The sequence below is a fragment of the Rhinolophus sinicus genome, chromosome 14 (assembly GCF_057876585.1).
Source record: "Rhinolophus sinicus isolate RSI-liver-muscle chromosome 14, RSI-T2T, whole genome shotgun sequence".
NCBI classification, from domain to species: domain Eukaryota; kingdom Metazoa; phylum Chordata; class Mammalia; order Chiroptera; family Rhinolophidae; genus Rhinolophus; species Rhinolophus sinicus.
Window position 1 is genome coordinate 124,320,516 of NC_142514.1, and position 18,873 is coordinate 124,339,388.

The following is an 18,873-nucleotide window of genomic DNA, read 5'->3' on the forward strand; positions in this document are numbered from 1 at the left end:
TTTCTCCAGAGATAGAGAGCTCCCTGCGCCCAGAGCAGTCCAGTCGCTCCCTGTAACTTCTACCCACTGGTTCAGGTTCTGTCTTGAAGGGCACAGCTATTCCTAGCACTTCTCCAACACGGAGCTCATGCTCTTTTTGGTGTACAGACCTCTTGACTTAGTGTTTCCACAGGTTCTCCCGGGAGCATGATTTCACCATGGAGTCGCCCTCACTGGTGGGAGATGTTCTTAATCCAGTGTTTATCAACTGCAGGTCATACCATAGCCCATTAACTGACTGTGAAATCTTTCTTAGTGGATTGTAACTGGCATTTTTTTTCTAATGAAATAAAAAAAAAAGAAATTATCATTTTGTGTTGTACCTAGTAAGCTTATGTATTACCTTGTAAAACTTTGGTTTCCGTTTGTGTGGTGTGCACTGCTCCTAACTCTAGTTCTGTGCATTATACCTTCTCATACGCCATTGTTTTGGGCCCTCTTACAGGAATTTCAGGTTCCTTCTTTTCTGTTTAGCTGTCGTCTTTGTCCTTTCCACGGTTCACTTTGCTCCAGGTCAGCTGGTTAATGCAAACGTGTGGTGCTGGAGGCTGGATCACTATTAATTTGACTTTAAAGCTCCTCTGTAAAGAAGGTCCGTGGGCGGTCCAGGGTTAAATAACTGGTACTCCGAGACCAAATCAAAGATCCACCAAAGGCCCTGCTTCCAGCTGTGTCCTCACAGGTCTTCAGGGAGAAGCGTTGGTAGTTGGTAGTTGAGAACCTGCAGAACTTTGTGTAATCCTGGGGCAGGTCCTGGAAAGCCAGGATTTCCTCAAGATGGGAAGAGCCTCCTTTGCTTCTGATTCTTGGAAGGAGCATGTGAGGACCCGCTTGCACTCACATGGGCTTGTTTGTTCTCTGATATGAGCAGGAGAGGTGTCATCTTGTCACATCTTGGCCTGAGAAATGTGACAGCAACTGGAACTGAAAGGGGAGAGGCATGGCTTAGAGGAAAGAGCCCAACTGAGACTCCAGCTGAATTTTCAGATCCTGAAGTCTGTGTGTGTGTTGGGAGTGGGGTGTGGGGTATGGGAGAGGGGTGTTTCTCGGACAGGCCACTAAAGCTCTTTGAATAACAGCAGCGCTTCAGATGCCAGGCCCTGTGCCAAGTGCTTTTGTAATCTCACAGAATCCTCACATTGTCTTTCTCTCCCTTGGTAACACTGGCCTGACAAAACCCCTGCTCTGGTTAAATCTGACATCACCCACCCCCCTGTACCTGCACCTGCGCAGTTGGTGCCACCCTGACTCTCCTTGCTGTAAGATCTGTGACCTCTGACCACAGGAGGGCCCTGTGCTGGTGGTGGGTACATGGCAGCCCTCTGATGCATTTGTTCTCCCCTCCTGGACGGCTAGTGTAGAGCTTCTCTCTTTTCAGACTTCCAATGTCTCCATCTTCCTGCCTCCTATGCTGATAACCTTCTTTCCACTTCACGGAGAACCGGTGAGAACTTGCACAGACTCCCACTGCCACATCGGGCCCCTGTCTGGGGTGAACCCCAGCTGGTACTCCAGAACTGGCTCCATCAGTTCCTTTTCCTGCCTCCTCTTGGTCCATTTCCCCCCCGTAGTGCACACGTTCTGTAACTGCATCAACAAACAAACAAAACAAAACACATCCTCATGCACTCTTCTAATTCTGACCCTGTTTTTCTAATACAGTCATGTATGACCTAATAGCATTTCCGTCAACAATGGACTGCATATACTTTGGTGGTCCCATAAGATGATAATGGAGCTGACAATTTTCTGTTGCCTAGTGATGTTGTCAGGCATTGTAATGTTGTAGAGTATTCAGTACAGTAACCTGCGTCCAGGCTTGTAGCCTAGGAGCAGTGGGCTCGGTCATACAGCCGAGGTGTGTCGTGGGCTATGCTATCTAGGGCTGTGTAAGTGCACTCTGTGCTATTTGCACAACGAAATCGCCTAATGACATGTTTCTCAGAACATATTCCCATCATTAACTGACGCATAACTAATGATGATGAAGATGAATGATGACGCTACCTAATACTTACGTAGTTTTTAGTATGTTCCAAGCATTATTCTCATACATGAATTCATCAGGTTATTATCCCCCATTTTTCAGCTGAGAAATCTGAGGCACAGACAGATTAAGTCACTTGCCTGAGGTCACAGGGCTGATAGGTGGCAGAACGGGCGTTTCAGCGCAGGCGCTTGGCCTCTCAGTCCTGTTTGCAGAGGCGTTGCCTGCCTGTGGCCTCCAGCCTCTCTGCTCCGTTCCGCTCTGGGACCTCCTCAGATCGTTGCCCCTCCCCACCTCTCCACCAAAACCGTTCTCTCAAGTCACCGATTGCCTAAACGTGACCAAATCAAATGAAGACGCTGGTCTTCTTCCTCAGGACACTTCCTGCACTTGCCTTCCAAGACACCACACTCCTCCTGCTTGTCTTCCTTTCACACCTTTTTAGTCTCTTTTACTAGCTGCTCTTCAGCTCCCCGAGACCTAAACATTAGAGGGGGGGCTCGGTCCTCAGCGCCGTCTCTGTGTGTGCTCAGTGACCAGCCGCCAGGCTTTCTGTGCCGACGGCCCCGACCTTCCTATTCCAGCCCAGCTCTCGCCCTAAACCAGACTCATGCCTCCAACGCCCTGCTCCGTGCAGGCTGCTCCACTAGGAACGTCCGCTAGGATCTCACGTTTGACCCGTCCAAGCCTCCCACACACCCACCCCAGGCCCCCTGCACCTTCCCTGCCTCCCTAAGTGGCACCTCCATGCTTCCACTTGCTCAGGCCACACAGCCTTAGTCCATTTTCTTTTTTCACACACCAGTTCTAGTCTGCTGGTAAATCATGTTGACTCTACCTTCTCAGTGCCCTCAGGAGCTGACCGCTTTTTACCACATCTGCTCTGCCCGGGACCCAGCCGCTGTGGCTGACCTGAATAATTCAGTAGCATCTTTGGGGATGTCCTGCCTCAGCCCTTACCCTCTGCAGTCAGTTGTCCCTCAGTACTCATTTTAAGTACAAGCAGAGCCCTCACAAAGTGACAACCCCCTTGGGTGTAAATGTCTATTACATTGTTTTGTACACATGAAACTAATAATAATAATAATAAAAAAGGGAATAAATAAATAACTAATACAGGCAGAGCCCTCTGATGGCCACCTTCCCGCCCTCTACCTGCTCCCTCCCACTCTGACCTCACCCCTCAGTGCTCCCTGCTGCCCTCTTCGGCCACGCTGGCCACTGTGCTGCTTCTCAGACATGCTGGGAGTGGGGGTGGGGGGGCTACCTCAGGGCCTTTGCACGTGCCCCGCCCTGCCCAGAAGGTCTTCCCAGGAATCTGCATGGGTCACTTCTCACTTCCTTTGAGTCTCTGGTCTAGTGTCACTTTCTCATGAAGCCTTCTGGGATTGGTTACTCTAAATGTGCAGCCTCTGTACGCCACCCCCCCCCCCTTTATTTTTCTCTACAACACATAGCATCATCTGACACATATTCTGTTCGTTTGTTAGCTGTCTCTGCACATTCCCTGTAAATTACATGTGGCAACATTTTGCCTGTCTTACTGCTGTAACTCCAAAATGTCCCCTGACGTATAGCAGATGCTCGAAAAGTATTTGAAGCACAGGTATTTTTATCCCTGTTGTACAGAGTAATTGAAGGTCTGAGAGGTTAGTTGCTCAGGACCACACACCCTGGAAGTGCCAGGAGAGGGATTGAAACCCTGACATGAGCTTCATTGCTCTGTATTCTCCTTTCTCCTGTTAAAGAAGAACAGTAATACACAACATTCAGAGTTATTTTGCAGGTAAAGTGAGTGATGCCCAGGAAAGCACTTTGTAAACTGTATTGTGCCGAAGGAATGTTACTGATCTAATTTATTGAGAACGCTAGCTTTTAATGTCAGTGTTATTCAGTGACCCACCCAAAGGTTCTTTCATGTTCTCAGGGTTTTACTTAGGAATAGCTGATACCGCCGCCACCAAATTACCTGTTTTCTTCTTCCTTCTGCGTTTGATGAGAGAGGTAAGTGCTTATGTGTTTGTGTCTGTCGGCTTGTCTGTCTGTCTGTAGCTCTGATTCCCCCACTGGCCGCCAGGTGGTCACGTGGAGAGCTCCCCCGACCTCTGTGGCTGTTCAGCAGTGGGAGGTGCTGGAGCTGGCATGTGTGTGTGTGTGTGCGTGTGTGTGTGCGTGTGCGTGTGGGGCTGTCATTGTTTGTGCATGTCTGTGTTCCCGGGGAAGGCGCTCATGTGATCAGCAGGTGCTTAGCGGTGTCAGGAGTCCCATCTTGCACAGTTCTCCTGGCAGCCTGCCCGCCCCTGCCCCCACTCTGCAACAGACTGGAGTGAAGTGATCACAGGCCCATTATGGCTAAATACCAGGGACATAAAATGAAGCAAGCCTACTTGCTGAACCGCAGAGCTGCTGCTCTCTCTCAGTTTATGTTTCCCTGAACCCAGGGCAGCTTCCCAGGGTCATGGCAGAGAGCGAGGAGCAGGTCAGCCCTTCTAATGCTCATGGTACGATAATAACGCAGCTATGAGGAGAGATGGTGGAGATCCCCCCACATACACCTTTCTTGTGTGTTGTTCATTCATTTGCATTTCTGATTATGAAGTAGGAGAAAAATACAGCCATTTTCTTAGCGAGCACCGTAACTGCTTGTTCTGAAGACTGGAGTTGTGGCACTTGAGGAAAGGCGGATGGCGTTGCGAGGCAGCGGGGTCTTTGGCCTCCATGCCTGGGCGGGATCTTCCAGGAGGAGCTGCCGCCTGGGCCTGGTATCTGTGTTCACATTGATTGTGCGGGGAGGTGGGGATGCAGTTGGCACAGTTTGCAGCCACTTAATATTGTTGCCAGGCCAGGTCACGCTGTGCTCAGCCGCCCTGCTCCAACAGCCTGGAACATCCTGGGGCCTTTGGAGCAGCCTGGCCCACCTGTGAATTCAAGCAGGATGTGGGCATCTTTAAACCCAGGATGACTGTCCAGCCTGGGGAGGGCAGGCAGAGGTACCTTCCAGGAATCCGGCAGCGCTGGCTGTAAGGAGCAGGCTTCATCGGCTGCCGAGTGAGAACAGGAGGGCCTGGACTCCGTCTCACACACGCTTCCTGTGTCCTCAGCCTCCGGAGCTGATGGTCAGGAACCAGGCGTGGACCCTTGATTCTGTATCCCATCATCCCATGAGCCTGGCCACCTGGAGGCAGCTGTGTGGGGTGGGAGGGGCACAGTTTCTGCGCTAGGTTTGAATCCCAGCTGCACTGCTGACTTGCTCCCTGGGGCCTTCCCTAAGCCTCAGTCCCCTTGTCTGCAAAATGGGATCAAGGCCACGGTCAGGTTTGTGTGTTTGTAGAGGGCTTTTGTGCGGTAGCCTGCTAGATAGTGAACCTTCAGGAAGGGATGTCGACTGTTCTTAATTGTGGGGTGACTGGGAGGCCCTGTGGGGTCACTCAGAAAGGACTACTGGGCTTGGGAATCAGCTCTGAGTTTAAATCCTCACTCTGTTCATTCATTACGTACTTAATGAGTGCTTATTACGGCTTTTAACACTGGGCTTGAGACTGTACTGGTTTTTTAATAGTCTTTGATCTTGGGCAAGTCACCATACTTTTCTGACTCTCAATTTCTTTTGTAAAATACGAGGAAAATTACCTATCTTGCAGGACTGTGTTGACAGTAAAATTAGCATTGATAAGTGGTAGCTAGCTCATTTATTATTTTCTGCTATAACTTTTTCTACTCTAGAATAGCTATACTGTAACTATGGTGGGTATGTAAGATGAGTTGCTTGTCTTAAACTCTTCCAGCTTTGACATTCAATCCAGCAGGTATTAGTTGAGCACCTGTTACGTGAGAGGCATCATGCCTGCCCAGTAGACTATTATTACTAGCAAGACACATTTGCCATCCCCGAGAAGCACATAATCCAGTGGGAGACATCAGAGACCCAGCCAGCTACGCAGTAGCCAGGGGTCAGTGTGGCATTAAAAGTGTAAACTGAGCGCTGAGACAGCATCTTGGAGGGAGCCATTGCTTCTGCCTGGGGAGGCTGAAGCTGAGGGCCATGCACCGGGGTTGACCAAGGATGAGAGACTGAAACCGGATGATGACGGTACAAGGGGAGAAGGGCATTTCAGCAGAGGTATGAGCGAGCAGGGTGGGAGCTCAGGTGTGTTGGTAGCTGTGGGTCACGTGGGGTGTGATGAGGCTGGAGAGATCTACTCGAGCTGGGTTGTAAAGGCTCGGAAGTCCTGCCATTGAGCACTGAGGCTGTGATGTGTAAAACTTATAAGAGGGCAGAACACGTTGCTTCTTCTTGCGTGAGGCAAGCATAGCACTGTCCAGTAAAAGTGTAATGTGAGCTGCTCATGGAATTTAAAATTTTCTAGTAGCCACATTAGAAGAGTAAAAAGATATCACCACACACCTGTCAGAATGGCTGTCATCAGTAAGTCAACAAATAACAAGTGCTGCTGAGGATGTGGAGAAAAGGAACCTTCGTACACTGTTGGTGGGATTGTAAATTAGTGCAGCCACTATGGAAAACAGTGTGGAAGTGCTTCAAAAAATTAAAAATAGCTTTGCCATATACAGTCCAGCGATTCCACTTCTGGGTAGATGAAGAAAACAAAAACACGAATTTGAAAAGATATATGCACTCCTACGTTCATTGCAGCATTACTAGTAATAGCCAAGATATGGTAGCAACCTAGATGTCCATCAATAGATGAATGAATAAAGGAGATGTGATGCATGCATACGAGTACAATGGAATATTATTCAGCAATAAACAAGAATGAAGTCTTGCCATTTGCGACAATATAGATTGACCTAGGGGATATTATGCTAAGTGAAATAGGTCAGACAGAGAAAGACAAATACTGTATGATCTCATTTATATGTGGAATGTAAAAAGCAAAATAAATGTATAAAGAAAACAAAACAGAAACAGACCCATAGGTACAGAGCGCAAACTGATGGTTGTCAGAGGGGAGGAGGTGGGAGGATGGGAATTAAAAAAAAGAATTACCTAGTGATCCAGCAATTTTACTTCTGGTTGAAAGCAGAGCCTCCACGACACATTTATTTACCCATTAAAAAAAGTGACCAGGTTTGGAAAGAGATTTTTTTTTTCAGATTTTCATCTCAGCTCCATTATTTGCTAGCCTGGTGACTTTGGAAAGTTAGACTTTATTGTTGCTTAGTTTCTCTCTGCATAAAGTGGGGAAAAGTTTAAAAAAGAAAACAGTAAAAAGAATATAGATGAGATTAATTTTGATAATATATTTTATCTAGTACTCGTATATCCAAAATATGATTTCAACATGTAATCAGTATAAAAAAATGAAGGAGGTATTTGACATTCTCTCTTTTGGGAGTAAGTCTTCAAAATCCGGTGTGTATTTTTACCGCTGTACAGCTCACTTAGACCATAGCCACATTTTGAATGCGAGTAGCCCCGTGTGGCTTATGGCTCGTGGCTACGCTATTGGGCAGCACTGGTTTAGCAGGTTTGGGATGTGGGAGTTGGGACTGAGCTGTGTAATCCTGAACCTTCCCTCAACAGCTTGAACCAACTTTCTTCTGCCATCAAACCTCTGAACAAACCTGCCCAGCAGCAGATGGATAACTCTGTAGTTTTTAGCAAGAACAAGGGAAAAACCTGGGAAGATTTTATCATTTATGGGTTATATTGTGTATCTTCACTGGACAAACCTCCCCGGATAGCAAGTTACTATGTGCTGTTTGTTTGTTTATTTATTTTTCAATTAGAGTTGACAAACAATATGCTATTAGTTTCAGGTGTACAACATAGCGATGAGACATTTATATACCTTACGAAGTGATCCCCCTGATAAGTCCAGTACCCACCCATCCGATGCCATCTGTGTGCCATTTATGGAGCATCTGGTACAGCCTGTTCCACAGATGTACTAGATACTTCAGGTCATGCATTTTTCCCCCCTCAAATTTTCAGTAACTCTCAAAGCAGGTTTTCTTATCCCATTTCACAGGGGAGGAAAGTCAGGACATAAGAGATTCAGTACCTTGCCCAAGGTCATATAACTAGACCTGGCAGAGCTGATGCTCAAACCTGCATTGAAACCCTTGTACTTAACCTCTGTTCCTGCTGTTGCCCTAATAGGGTCCAACACTGTATATACATTATGACCTCTAAATTGGAAAACAAAATATACATCAACAATTTAATGTGTGCACATATATAGAAAAACGGGCAAGGTATATAATCAGAGAAAAATTGTCAACTTAAAACAATTCTGTCAGAAAGAATGTTCCCCTCTTTCTCTCTGCCTCTGCCCCCTGCCCCCACACACTGGGGACCAGTTGGATTGTCCAGTGCTGACCAGTTGCCATCGGTGTTGGTGGGGGAGGGGGCAGAGCAGATGGAACTCAAGTGTTTGTGAAGTCTTCTGTTGCCCTGGTTAGGGGAGCTAGAGGCAGTGGGGTGCCCAGGTGGCAGCTGCAGTCGTAGCGCTGGAGCTTGGCTAGTGGCTTCTCCGTCCCGCCGGGGCCGCCGTGTGAGCTTCGTCTTTGAGTTCCTCTCTGCCAGGGCCTCCTGAGCAAAGAGATGGCTCCAAAGTGGGTACAGGGCTGGGACGATATGTGGGGCAGGCACAGAAGGATGGGACTGTTTCGTCTTTGGGGTTAGGCAGATGTGAGTTTGACCTTTGACTCTGCCACTCCCTAATTGTGTGACAGTGGCAAGGCTTTGGATATCCCCTTCGCAAAACCGGAGTAATCACTTTAACCGGGGCTCTTTTCGGTGGAAGATACAGAGACTCACTAGAGCCAGTTCAAGTTAAAAGAGGTGTCTGTCATAAGATACAGAAACACGGCAGCGTAACACAGGAGCCCTTGTAGAGCTGGGCCTCGCAAGGACTACACTAGAAAGACAGGAGCAGAGTCCCCTCTCTCCGAGTCTCAATGGTCCGTCATCCTCTCTGCTTCCATCTTTTCTCCCCCAGCTGGCTTCCTCTATTGTCTTCTGCGGATGGCTTCCATGGTGCCTAGATCTGTGTGATTGTCCAACTTTAGTGTCCCTTTGTGTTTCTTAGTTTAGATTTCTGAAATAGAGGCTCATTGGCCCAGCTTATCTTTTCAAGGCACAGCACCTGTTTTAAAGGTTCTGGCAGTCTGGATGAGCCAGCCCTGGCCCAGCAGGCCACCTGGTCCATTGGGCTGAGCCCAGACCATGTGGCAGGTGGTCCTCAGCCCGCCCAGGAGGAGGCGGGGCCTGGATGGTAAGCATTTAAGAACCTCAACCATACGGGCTGGTGTTTCCATGCTAAGCTTGCTTTGCCAGCCTCCGAGATGGTTATTTCAGGCCTTCGTTTTTACTCAAGGCTGCTTCCCGACTCCCCAGACTTGAAGCAGAAGCCCTTTATTGTTTGCTGAGAAAACAAACTCCTTGATCCCACCGCACAGTCCGGGCAGACCTGCCTCGTCCTGCACCCATCTTCCCCACCTTGCTTCCCCTCCCGTTGGATTCAGAGTTGGGCCTTTGCTTCTCTGAAAGGTGCAGCTGTCCTTTTGTGCCCTTACCTTGCTCCTACAGCTGTCCCCTATTTTTTTTCAACATTAGGGTTTTCTCTCATTCTGCTGGACGTTTCACACATCCTCTAGTTTCTCTCTCGGCCCCACGTGCTCTTCCAGGAGAACTTCAGTTGTCTCTCCGAGTGCTAGGCAAAGTGTTGGCGTGTGAACCATTTATCACAAGTTGTCATAAGGCGTTTACTCCAGAATGTGAATCAGCTGTGTACTACGCATAATTTAGTTCAGTTGACATTTTTTATTTTCATGGCAAAAGTTTCTCAATGGAGAAAGCAGTGTGTTCATTTACATTCTGGCACGAGCTTCTCTCTCAGACTAGTCACAGTTGTAGTCGCCCTGATCTGAACTCTCACTCCACTGAAGTTACTTCGGTCACGTCTCCACATTGCCAAAATCCGGTCAATGCTTCTTTACCTTCACTTTGTCTCTCAAGGGCGTTGCGAAGCAGTGCCCTTCTTGACTCTCTTGGTCCCCAGGACTTCACATTCTCTTCTTCCCTTGCCTCTTCTCCCCAGGCTCCTTTGCTTGCTTTCCTCCACCTGTCCTCTGTCAGGTGCCGCCAGGCTCTCTCTGGACCCTTTTCTCCACCTACCTGGCCCTTCGTGAGCTCGCCTCATCCAGTAGCTGACGACTTCCAAATATAATATAGATCTTCAGCCCAGACGGAGCTCCTGACTCATTTCTTCATCCGCCTCCTTGATATCTCCATGGCGATGTCTAATAAGCATCCTCACACATGGATAGGTGTGAACAGATCACTGAATGTTCTTTCTCAAATCCACCTCCCCACCCCCCACACCCCATTCTCCCACATCTCATGAGGCAGAATCACTCCCCAGCCAGTTGCTCAAGCTGCGAACCTCAGGTCCACCTGTCATTCCGCCCTTTCCCTCATGTGCCATGTCTAATCTGTCAGTAGGTCCTGTCAGTTGTACCCCAGATGTAACCCGACCGTATCCTCCTCTCCATCCACACTGACCTTCCCCCTCTGAGCCACCCCCTCCCTCCTTGGCCGGCTCTAAGAGCCTCCCTTTCACTCCCTGTGGCCCACTCTCCACGGACTGGACTTGTCTAGCCTGAGGGAGCTTTTTAAAACATTTGCCTCCATGGTGAAGCCCTTCAGTGCCTCATGATGCTCTTAGAATAAAACCTGACTTTTTATCATGGTCTGTGAACCCCTGGACGACCTGACCTCTGCCAGGTTCATCCTGTCGCTCTCCTCATGGTTCCTTCCACTCCCGCTGCCTGCTGGGCTGCCCCACTTTTGTCCCAGCTGGTCCCTTTTCCTCTCCTCAGTTGTCATCTCAGAGAGCTTTCCCTGACTCTTTGGGCCCAGGGAGAGTGCTGGGCTGTGGATTGAGGCCTGCGCTGCAGGTAAGTGAAAGCAGGGAGGCTGCCCCTTAGCCTAACAGAGAACCCAGAATTCAGAGCAGTGTGTTTGTCCCTTCAATCCTGACCAAACCTGTACTGTTGCCCGCAATGTGAAGCTTTTCTTCTGAGCCTCCAGGAACTTCTGAGTATATCTCACAAATGTCAAGAGCTGGTCCATCACGGAGGCTGGTGCCTCTGAATGTCAACTGCACATATGTGACAAGATGCAGACAGCAGCTAAAGCAGCAGGATGAAAGTCAGGGCCTGTGCCGTTAGCCAGAGTGGCTGGGGCGCCTCTTAACCCTGGGTCCCTGCTGCTTCCTGCCTGTGGCCAGTCCTGCGAGGGGCCACTGCGGGGCCCTCTTTTTTTCCACAGGTCCGACAGGCCATTTACTCCACGGGAAAATGGCTGCAAATTAGAGTGCTGCTAATGGCTTGTCTCTTTTAAAACCGTTTTGTGAGAATGTGTCAGAGAGAAAATGGACCGTGGCTCATAGCTTTGGACGAGAGATGCTGTCTGTTGCTCTGTTAGAAGCCACTGAGAGTATTTACAGGCTGGGTGACTGGTGACATTTTTCCTCTTGCTCCTTAGTTCCCTCATCTCTAAAGTAGGGGTAGTTAGCCTGCTCTGTCTGACGCACAGGCTGCGGGGGTAAGTTCCAGTAGTGGCAGCTACCATGAATTGAGTGCCTTCTCTACACCAAGTCCTTTGCTCCCCAGATCCTTGTCTCTCCTCACCACGGTCCTGCAAGGGGGGCCGCTGCCATTGTTACCTCTTCCCCAGTGGTAGGTGAGGCTTAGAGAAGCTCACGGCTCTTCCCAGGGTTGCAGAGGGGGTGGGAGGAAGCGGCCTCTGTCTGGCTCAGCCAACGTGGACCGCTTCCCTGCGGGCGGGCGGAACGCCACATACCTGTGTGTTTTCGAATCCTCACGGTCACCCTTGAAGAGAGAAGTTGTGCTCATTGTTCTGATGATGACGTGGAGACCTGGTGAGGTTAGGTGACTTGCCCCAAGCCATTCAGCCAGTAAGTGAAAATTTCTTGGATTCGGTTTGAACCCGGGTCTGTCTGAAGTTCTTTGAAAGATTTGAAAAGGGAAAATTGGTAAATCCAGGTGTTCCTATACCTGTCAGGTCTTAAGAAAGTGACAGTGGGTATTTTTTAAAAGCCAAGTGGACATTTGCCCAAATGGGGTTTCCCTGAATTTTAATAGTTGCTTTTGGCTGGCATTATGTCATCCCAGTGCAATAATATTAGACATCTTGCCTCAAAAGAAACTTTGCCTGATGTGGCTAATACAAAAAAAAGTTCTGGGAGCCCATATGGGATGAAAGGCGTAGAAAGATATGAGAATCTTTCTGCCCACAGGAGGATACCATACAAGACCTTTCCCAGCGCAATTCACATTTCACATTCTGCCACTTAACATGGTCACTTAGGTGTAAATGTCCTCTTCCTCATTAGTTGGTGACAAACCACCCACTGCCCTGGGACAAAACTGGAAACACAATATCATTACAAAAGCCTCTTCTGCCTCCAAAAGCATCTGGATCCATGCTAGTCTGCCAGGATATTATGATGGACGTTTTTTTTTGTTTGTTTTTTTTTTAATTTCCCTGCTCCATATCCAATCCTAAGTTTAGAAAATACTTCACCTATTATGGGTCTTGGAAGACTGGGCTGCGGGCACACTGGGCCTCAGAGTGGCTAGTCAGATGCATGTGTGGGAGCTGGTGACACAGAAAAGCCAGGGCGGATGCTGGAGAATTCATCCTGGAGGAAGTGACAGCAGCTTTGTCTAGTTTCTAGGGGCCGTGGCCTCAGGGTCTCCTGCTCCAGTAGCAATGTCCAGGTGATACAACCTGTGACATCCTCGTGTCCTGTGGTATGAGTTGGGGCTCCGGTGATGGCTACACAGCTCCTCTGTCCTGCTCATTTCCTGAGTCTGGTCCTCTGGCTTTTCTGGGGATCCCGTGAGATGCCAGAGGCTTTTGAGTAAACTCCTTCTCAATTGAAATAACCAAAGTCTGTTTCTGTTGCTTGAAGCTAAGAGTCAGACGTGTTTGGAGCTGTTGCACTGTAGTTATCCACAGGTTTTATTTAGCCCCAGGCTCCTGACAGCACTGCTTCACCACTGAGCACCCTCTACGGGCCACAGAACTTACGAGATTCCTAGGTTGAGTGGGTGGCAGGATCGCAGGCTCAGCCTGTCTCCATTCATTGTCTGATCCAGAGTCCACTTTGCCTGCAACCCATTGTGCCCCTGGGCTTGTGAAGACAGACCCAAGTCTTCCATCTCTTCCTCAACTCCTTGAGTAGAGCCCGGCACACAGTGGGTGCTCAGAAAGGTTGGGATGGATGGGTAAAGAAACCAATGGAGGACGAGAGGAGTTGGTGCCGTCTGGGCTCTCTTCAGTCCCAGTGAGGCCGCCCCCAGGCTCAGGAAGGAGGAGAGCCACCGCGCCTGGAATCTGCAGGTTGCCTATAGTTCGGACCCTGGAGATTGGCTCGGCAGATTGTGTAATTTAGAACAGCCGAGTGAGTAGGTGGAGCCTTGGAAGGGAGAAATGTGCTCCCCTCTCCTCCTAGTGGAGGCAGTGAAGTGAGCGCTTTCCAGTCCATTGATGTCATGGCGTGCACAGAAGGTGACTATGTTTATATGCAACCCAGGGCCTTGTCCAGCTGCCCGTGTAGCTGAGGTGCTACCTCAGCACGCCGGTGACCCGTTCACAACACAGCCATGCCTGCCAGCTGGGACACACTGGTGGCGGTGGAACCCTGGGGTGGATACCCAGCTGGTCCCCACTGCCCACCACTTAGAGGGGCTGACCTCTGCTGTATGACCTCTGCTGTGCTTAACCCCTTGTCTTATTAGCTGCAGATACTTTTCCTGGTTTAGCATTTGCCTTTCACTTGACGATTTGTTTTTCCTTTCCCTCTGTTGGTTCCTGATCACAGTTCTCTCTACAGCTCGTTCTGCACCCTAACCGGAGGAGTGTGACCCTTCCTTCAGAACCCTCTCTGGACACGCCCTCCTAGTCTCCCCGAGGGAAGATGCGGCAGCTCAAAGGGAAGCCCAAGAAGGAGACGTCCCGGGACAAGAAGGAGCGGAAGCAGGCCATGCAGGAGGCCCGGCAGCAGATCACCACGGTGGTGCTGCCCACGCTGGCCGTGGTCGTGCTGCTGATCGTCGTGTTTGTGTATGTGGCCACGCGCCCCACTGTCACTGAATGAGCGCCAGGGGACGGGGAAGGCCAAAGCAAAATGGCTTTCCTAGTCAGAGATTTCCCCGAAGCTGAGCTCTGAGCAGGAGCGCCCTGTCTTCTCTGGTCTTTGACTTGATTAAAGTTTTTCCACTTTTCTTGGGAGGGAATAGGGAACATTTTATCAGTGAACGTGCCATATACCTTATGGGCCACTTCATGTGCCTTTCAGACTTCCAAGCCGTGTGTCTGTGTTTCTTTTTCTCTCCTAAAATCTATTTGTACCTCCACCTGGTGAGAGGAAGAACCTCTGGATCGTGACTCAGTTGGAATCCGCACTCATCCCATCCCCACTGATTCGAACATGACTCTTTTCCTACATGTGTTCGCAATTTCCAAAGGGACTGTATTTCTTCTCGTTGCTTAATGTGATTTGAAATATGTCGACTCAAAAGTGAAATATTTATTTTTTGAATAAAGGAGATAATAGCCTTAAACTGGGTGTTTATCTTGTTTTTGCCAGGAGGTGGCTTTGCTCTTTGTAAAGTGCAGGGAGGCCCCGGCTGTCTCTGGGGCTTCCTCTCAGGACTCTGGCCTCTTTCCCTCTCCACTCCCTCCTTCCTGAGGCTTTCTCCGCCGCCCCCCCGTCACTGCCTAGTGTGACTCACTTCCAGGAAAATGGTGCTTTTTGACTGGCTCATTTTAAGGTTGAGAAAATGTTGAGAGGGCAAGAAAGGGTGTGTGCATTGGTCTGTCTTAGCAAAGTAAGAGTTTTAATTGGAATATCTGTGAGTGCTTTTTAAACCAGTTAGCAAACAGCAACACAGAAGTGGTCCTGGCGGTAAAGGTCAGCTTCAGTTCTGTTCCTGCTGAAAGGATGCAAATTGTTGGCAGTCCAGCTGAGTTTTTCATGCAAATTGGCCATGCCGGCAGGGTTGCTTCATTGTATTCTAAAGGCATTGTTAGCCCTGTCCTGGGTCCTGATGAAGAGGCCCCTTTTTGGAAGTCAGATGCGTGGTAACTGTTCTGTCATTGCTGATTACAGAGAAATTGGTGGGGGGAGAAGAGGTTTTCTAATCTAGGAGGCTGCATGATTCGCTTACTGATGGCCAGGCGGTGACTGGGGACTTGGGGGCTCTTGGAGTGAGTCTCTCAGGATGACAAGCAGCTGCTGAGAGGAAAGACTCCAGCTGATGCTCAGAGATCCTGGGACTCGCAGTGCTGACAGGGCTCTGTGGGCCGCTCCGTGAGAGCGGGTCTCAGCGGGAGACACCATGCATCTTGTGCTCACTCAAGTGGCCCTGGCCCTGAAAAGAGATTTACTAAAAAATTTATCAAATGCAGAGGCTGCTCATGTAACGTTCCTCTCAGGTTTGGATTTTCTTCCCCCTTATGTGGTTCTCTTAGGAGCCTCAGTGCTTGTTGGGCTCATTCAGGGCGGAGAGAGGAAGAAGGTTCTGCGTCCATCCCTGCTCTTCACAGTGGCTGAAATACAGAGCTTTCCCCACCTCCTGGCCCAGGAGAGTGGATGCGTCAGGCTGGTGCAGGGGACAGCTTGTCCTTCCTTCAGTAGAAAGAACCCAGACGGCATGTTGTGTAATTGCCTGATCTGTATTTAGTTCGCAGCCTACCAGTCAGAACTGGATTACATAAACCCACCGAGCCTCAGTTTCCCCATCTGTAAATAACTGGTAAAGTCACTTTTAGGGAAGTGGAATATCTAGTAGAAAACAAAGCTGTTAAAGCAAACGTGAGTTTTTATGTGGATTTTGCCCTGGAACCCCTCTGAGGCCACATCATCATGTGAAAATGGAGGTTATCTTGCATCATAGGATTGTTGGGAGGAGTCAGTTGAAATAATATATTTGTTTAGCCACGTCTGGCACCTGGGACCTAGTAGTTACTCTATAAATAGTAATGGCTCAGCATTTTACATGTATTAGCTCATTTATTTCTCATATAATCCTATGAGGGTAGGTACTGTTAGTACTGAATTTTACAGATGAAGAAACTGAGGCCAAGAAGCTTGTTAGTGTCATACAACTAACAAGCGGAGGAGCTCATGTTTGTTTATTTTTTTTGCTTTTGTCCTGTGAAATTTCAAACATGAAAGGTGAAGAATACAGTATATGTCATGTACCCTTTGGCCAGTGTCAGCAAACCCCAAACATGGCCACTCCTGCTCGTCATCTCTACTGCCCCGCCCCCCACACCCAGACCCCCTCACATGCACACTCACACATTGGATTATTTGGCAGCAAAATGGGAGGTGGGATTGAAACCCAGACAGTCTGGCTCCAGAGTTCATGCTCTTCCTCATTAAGATCTATTACCTCAAACGAATTTCCTCCTTTTCACTCTCCCAGTCTTAAAAAACCTTTCCTGCCCAGGTGTGAGTGAACAGCCCTCACCTGGTGAGAATTCACGTGAACAACCTTAGATGCCATTTTTAGATAAACAGGATGTGACATCAGCTTTACCCACTGGGTATCTTAACACCCCACTCAGTCTCTCACATGTTTCTTGGTGGGAGAGGAGCCACACCCCATGGCCATCAAGGAGAACTACCTGTTTGGTATTCTTTCTTAGGACATTTTGGGGATGGTGTGAGGAGAGTGAGCTTTGGGAAGCAAAGACATACGTGAATTCTAACTCGGACTCTTTCTAGCCAAACAACCTCAGTCAGGTCCCATAACGTGAGCTGCAGTTGCCCCACATCTATCAAGTAAGGTTCATTTGACTATGTAGAGGATGCTGGGAGGATAACGTGAAAGAAAAGGACATAACATCATACCTAGTTCATTGTAGGTGCCCAATAAATGGCCGTTCCCTTCCTTCACCCACAGGACATACATCAAGGCCTGCCTCCCAAGACTTACTTGCCAGGCTGACACAACACCACATACCATATAACAGATCTGTTAGGTGCTTCTAGCTCTTATTTTCACCTACTGTTTCCCTCTCTGTTGTCCGTCAGGAGGCCTAGTAGATTTGAACTGGATTTTCAGGAGAAGGCAATTACCAGACGGGCTTGGTGAAAGCAGGCTGAAAATGGACTTGAAAAAGTTAACCCAACTTTGATGTGAGCTACCTCCTGGCAGGGAGGGACAAAATGCCAATTTCCTGTGGACTCGCTGGGTGGAGTTTAACAATTCTCAGGGTAAATAGTATTCCCATGTGGGCGCACTAAGTAAATTTTTTTTTGAGACACCAGCTTCTAAATTATCAGTTATTCAGTGGCTTCAAGGCAAAACTGAACAATTTATTGGCAGTTCACAGAAAGTCATGCTGGGGTTTTGCAGTAGGATCTGGGGCTCTTGGCTTTCAGAGTCCTCATTACCAAGCCTGATATTTGGTAAAGAGCAAATTCCAAAAGTGGAATCCATCACATTAGAAACAGGAATAGGAGCCATTGTCATTGATTTAAAAGGTGTCCTTTGATGTGTTTTAAAAAAGTATGGTGCCAAGATGTGTTTGTATATCTGCTGGTTCTTAAGCCACGCGCTTTAATTCCTTCTAATCAGTTCAAGAACAGAGTCACACACTCCCATCCTTCCTGCATCTTTCATGAGGCGATGGGAAGGAAACCTACAGCCAGACTCATCTATAAATTGGAGATGGTAACACTTGCCTTAGGGTTGTTAGGAAGATTAAAGAGCTAATGGTCCTTTCCTTTTCCCCCAAAGGATCTCACACCATTATTTACTTGCTACCGGTAGAAAAAGAAGGAAATCTCTTGAAATTATGGCTTAGATTTCTTTGTAAAAGTCTACCATCATATGTATACATATGTATTTGTATGTGTATGTACACATATATACCCAGCCTTTATAGCTCTGTATTGAAAATGTCCTACATGATCTGTCACCTGAAGATGTCTGCAATTGAATGACATTTGTTTTTCTGGGATCATGTCTAATACTGTTCTCTATACCATTTGCCACAGACTTGCTTAAGCATTAAAAATGAGGTACAGAATCTTTGAATCAGGGAAATATATGAGTGGCTTCCTCATAATCCTTCCAGAACATCTGTACTAGAATCGATAAGCGTTTGCACATCCTCTGCATTCCGGCCCTACTCTCCCCCATGCTTCCAAGGCCAAGGAGGAACAGTTGTGCACTTGAGTTTTGCCTCACCCACTCTTTTATCAGGCCTAATTTTTTGTTATGGATCTTTTTGTAGTTCAGGAGCCAGTTTGTCCTCTATTTTCAGTATTTTCTCATTACTGTACAAGGTATATGTCTCTGACTTGAGTGTATTTCTGTTGGGTCATCTGTGTTATCTGCCCGCCTGCCAGTTCTGTGGAAAGGAGCCGGTCTTTACAAAATGCTTTTAATCCCTTGAGCAATTGGGTAATGACTTAAGGAATGTAGACCAGAGCAGCATTTGGATGCTCAGTAATACTGTGGTGAAGGATCGCTGTGCTTCCTTTGTCATTCTTCCCCATCGTCATGTGAAGGTTGTCTTTGAACCCTCCTAGGATGGAAACTTGTCTCCAACCTGTGAGTATTCTTTTTCCAATTGAAATAAGGCACAGCTGGACACAGGCTGATCACCTCAGCTTTTTCAGAAAGCATATTAAGCCTTTTGGGATTAGGCCTAACTCCCAAGGCATGAACTTGTTTGGATTGGAATAAGTTAACAAAGTCCATTACGAACTCCTTTTGCAAGCCCCTCCGCCTTGAAATACGTCTACCTACAGCTGTATTATTGGCTCAGT

General features: G+C 48.2%; 1 protein-coding gene across 7 annotated transcripts in view; it reads left to right on the plus strand.

Moving 5' to 3' along the window:
* Window positions 1–14,647, plus strand: part of SMCO4 (single-pass membrane protein with coiled-coil domains 4) — a 62,341-nt gene extending 47,694 nt beyond the window's left edge. For 2 of the 7 annotated variants that reach the window (XM_088791515.1, XM_088791513.1), the window contains exons 3-4: window positions 3,954–4,030; window positions 13,906–14,647. In XM_088791515.1, coding sequence (XP_088647641.1) covers window positions 14,002–14,181 — 180 coding nt within the window. In that variant the 5' untranslated portion in view covers window positions 3,954–4,030; window positions 13,906–14,001 and the 3' untranslated portion in view covers window positions 14,182–14,647. The remainder of the gene's footprint in view (window positions 1–3,953; window positions 4,031–13,905) is intronic. The other 5 variants (XM_088791518.1, XM_088791517.1, XR_012497434.2 and 2 more) reach the window with 4 other exon arrangements.
* Window positions 14,648–18,873: the final 4,226 nt, after the last annotated feature.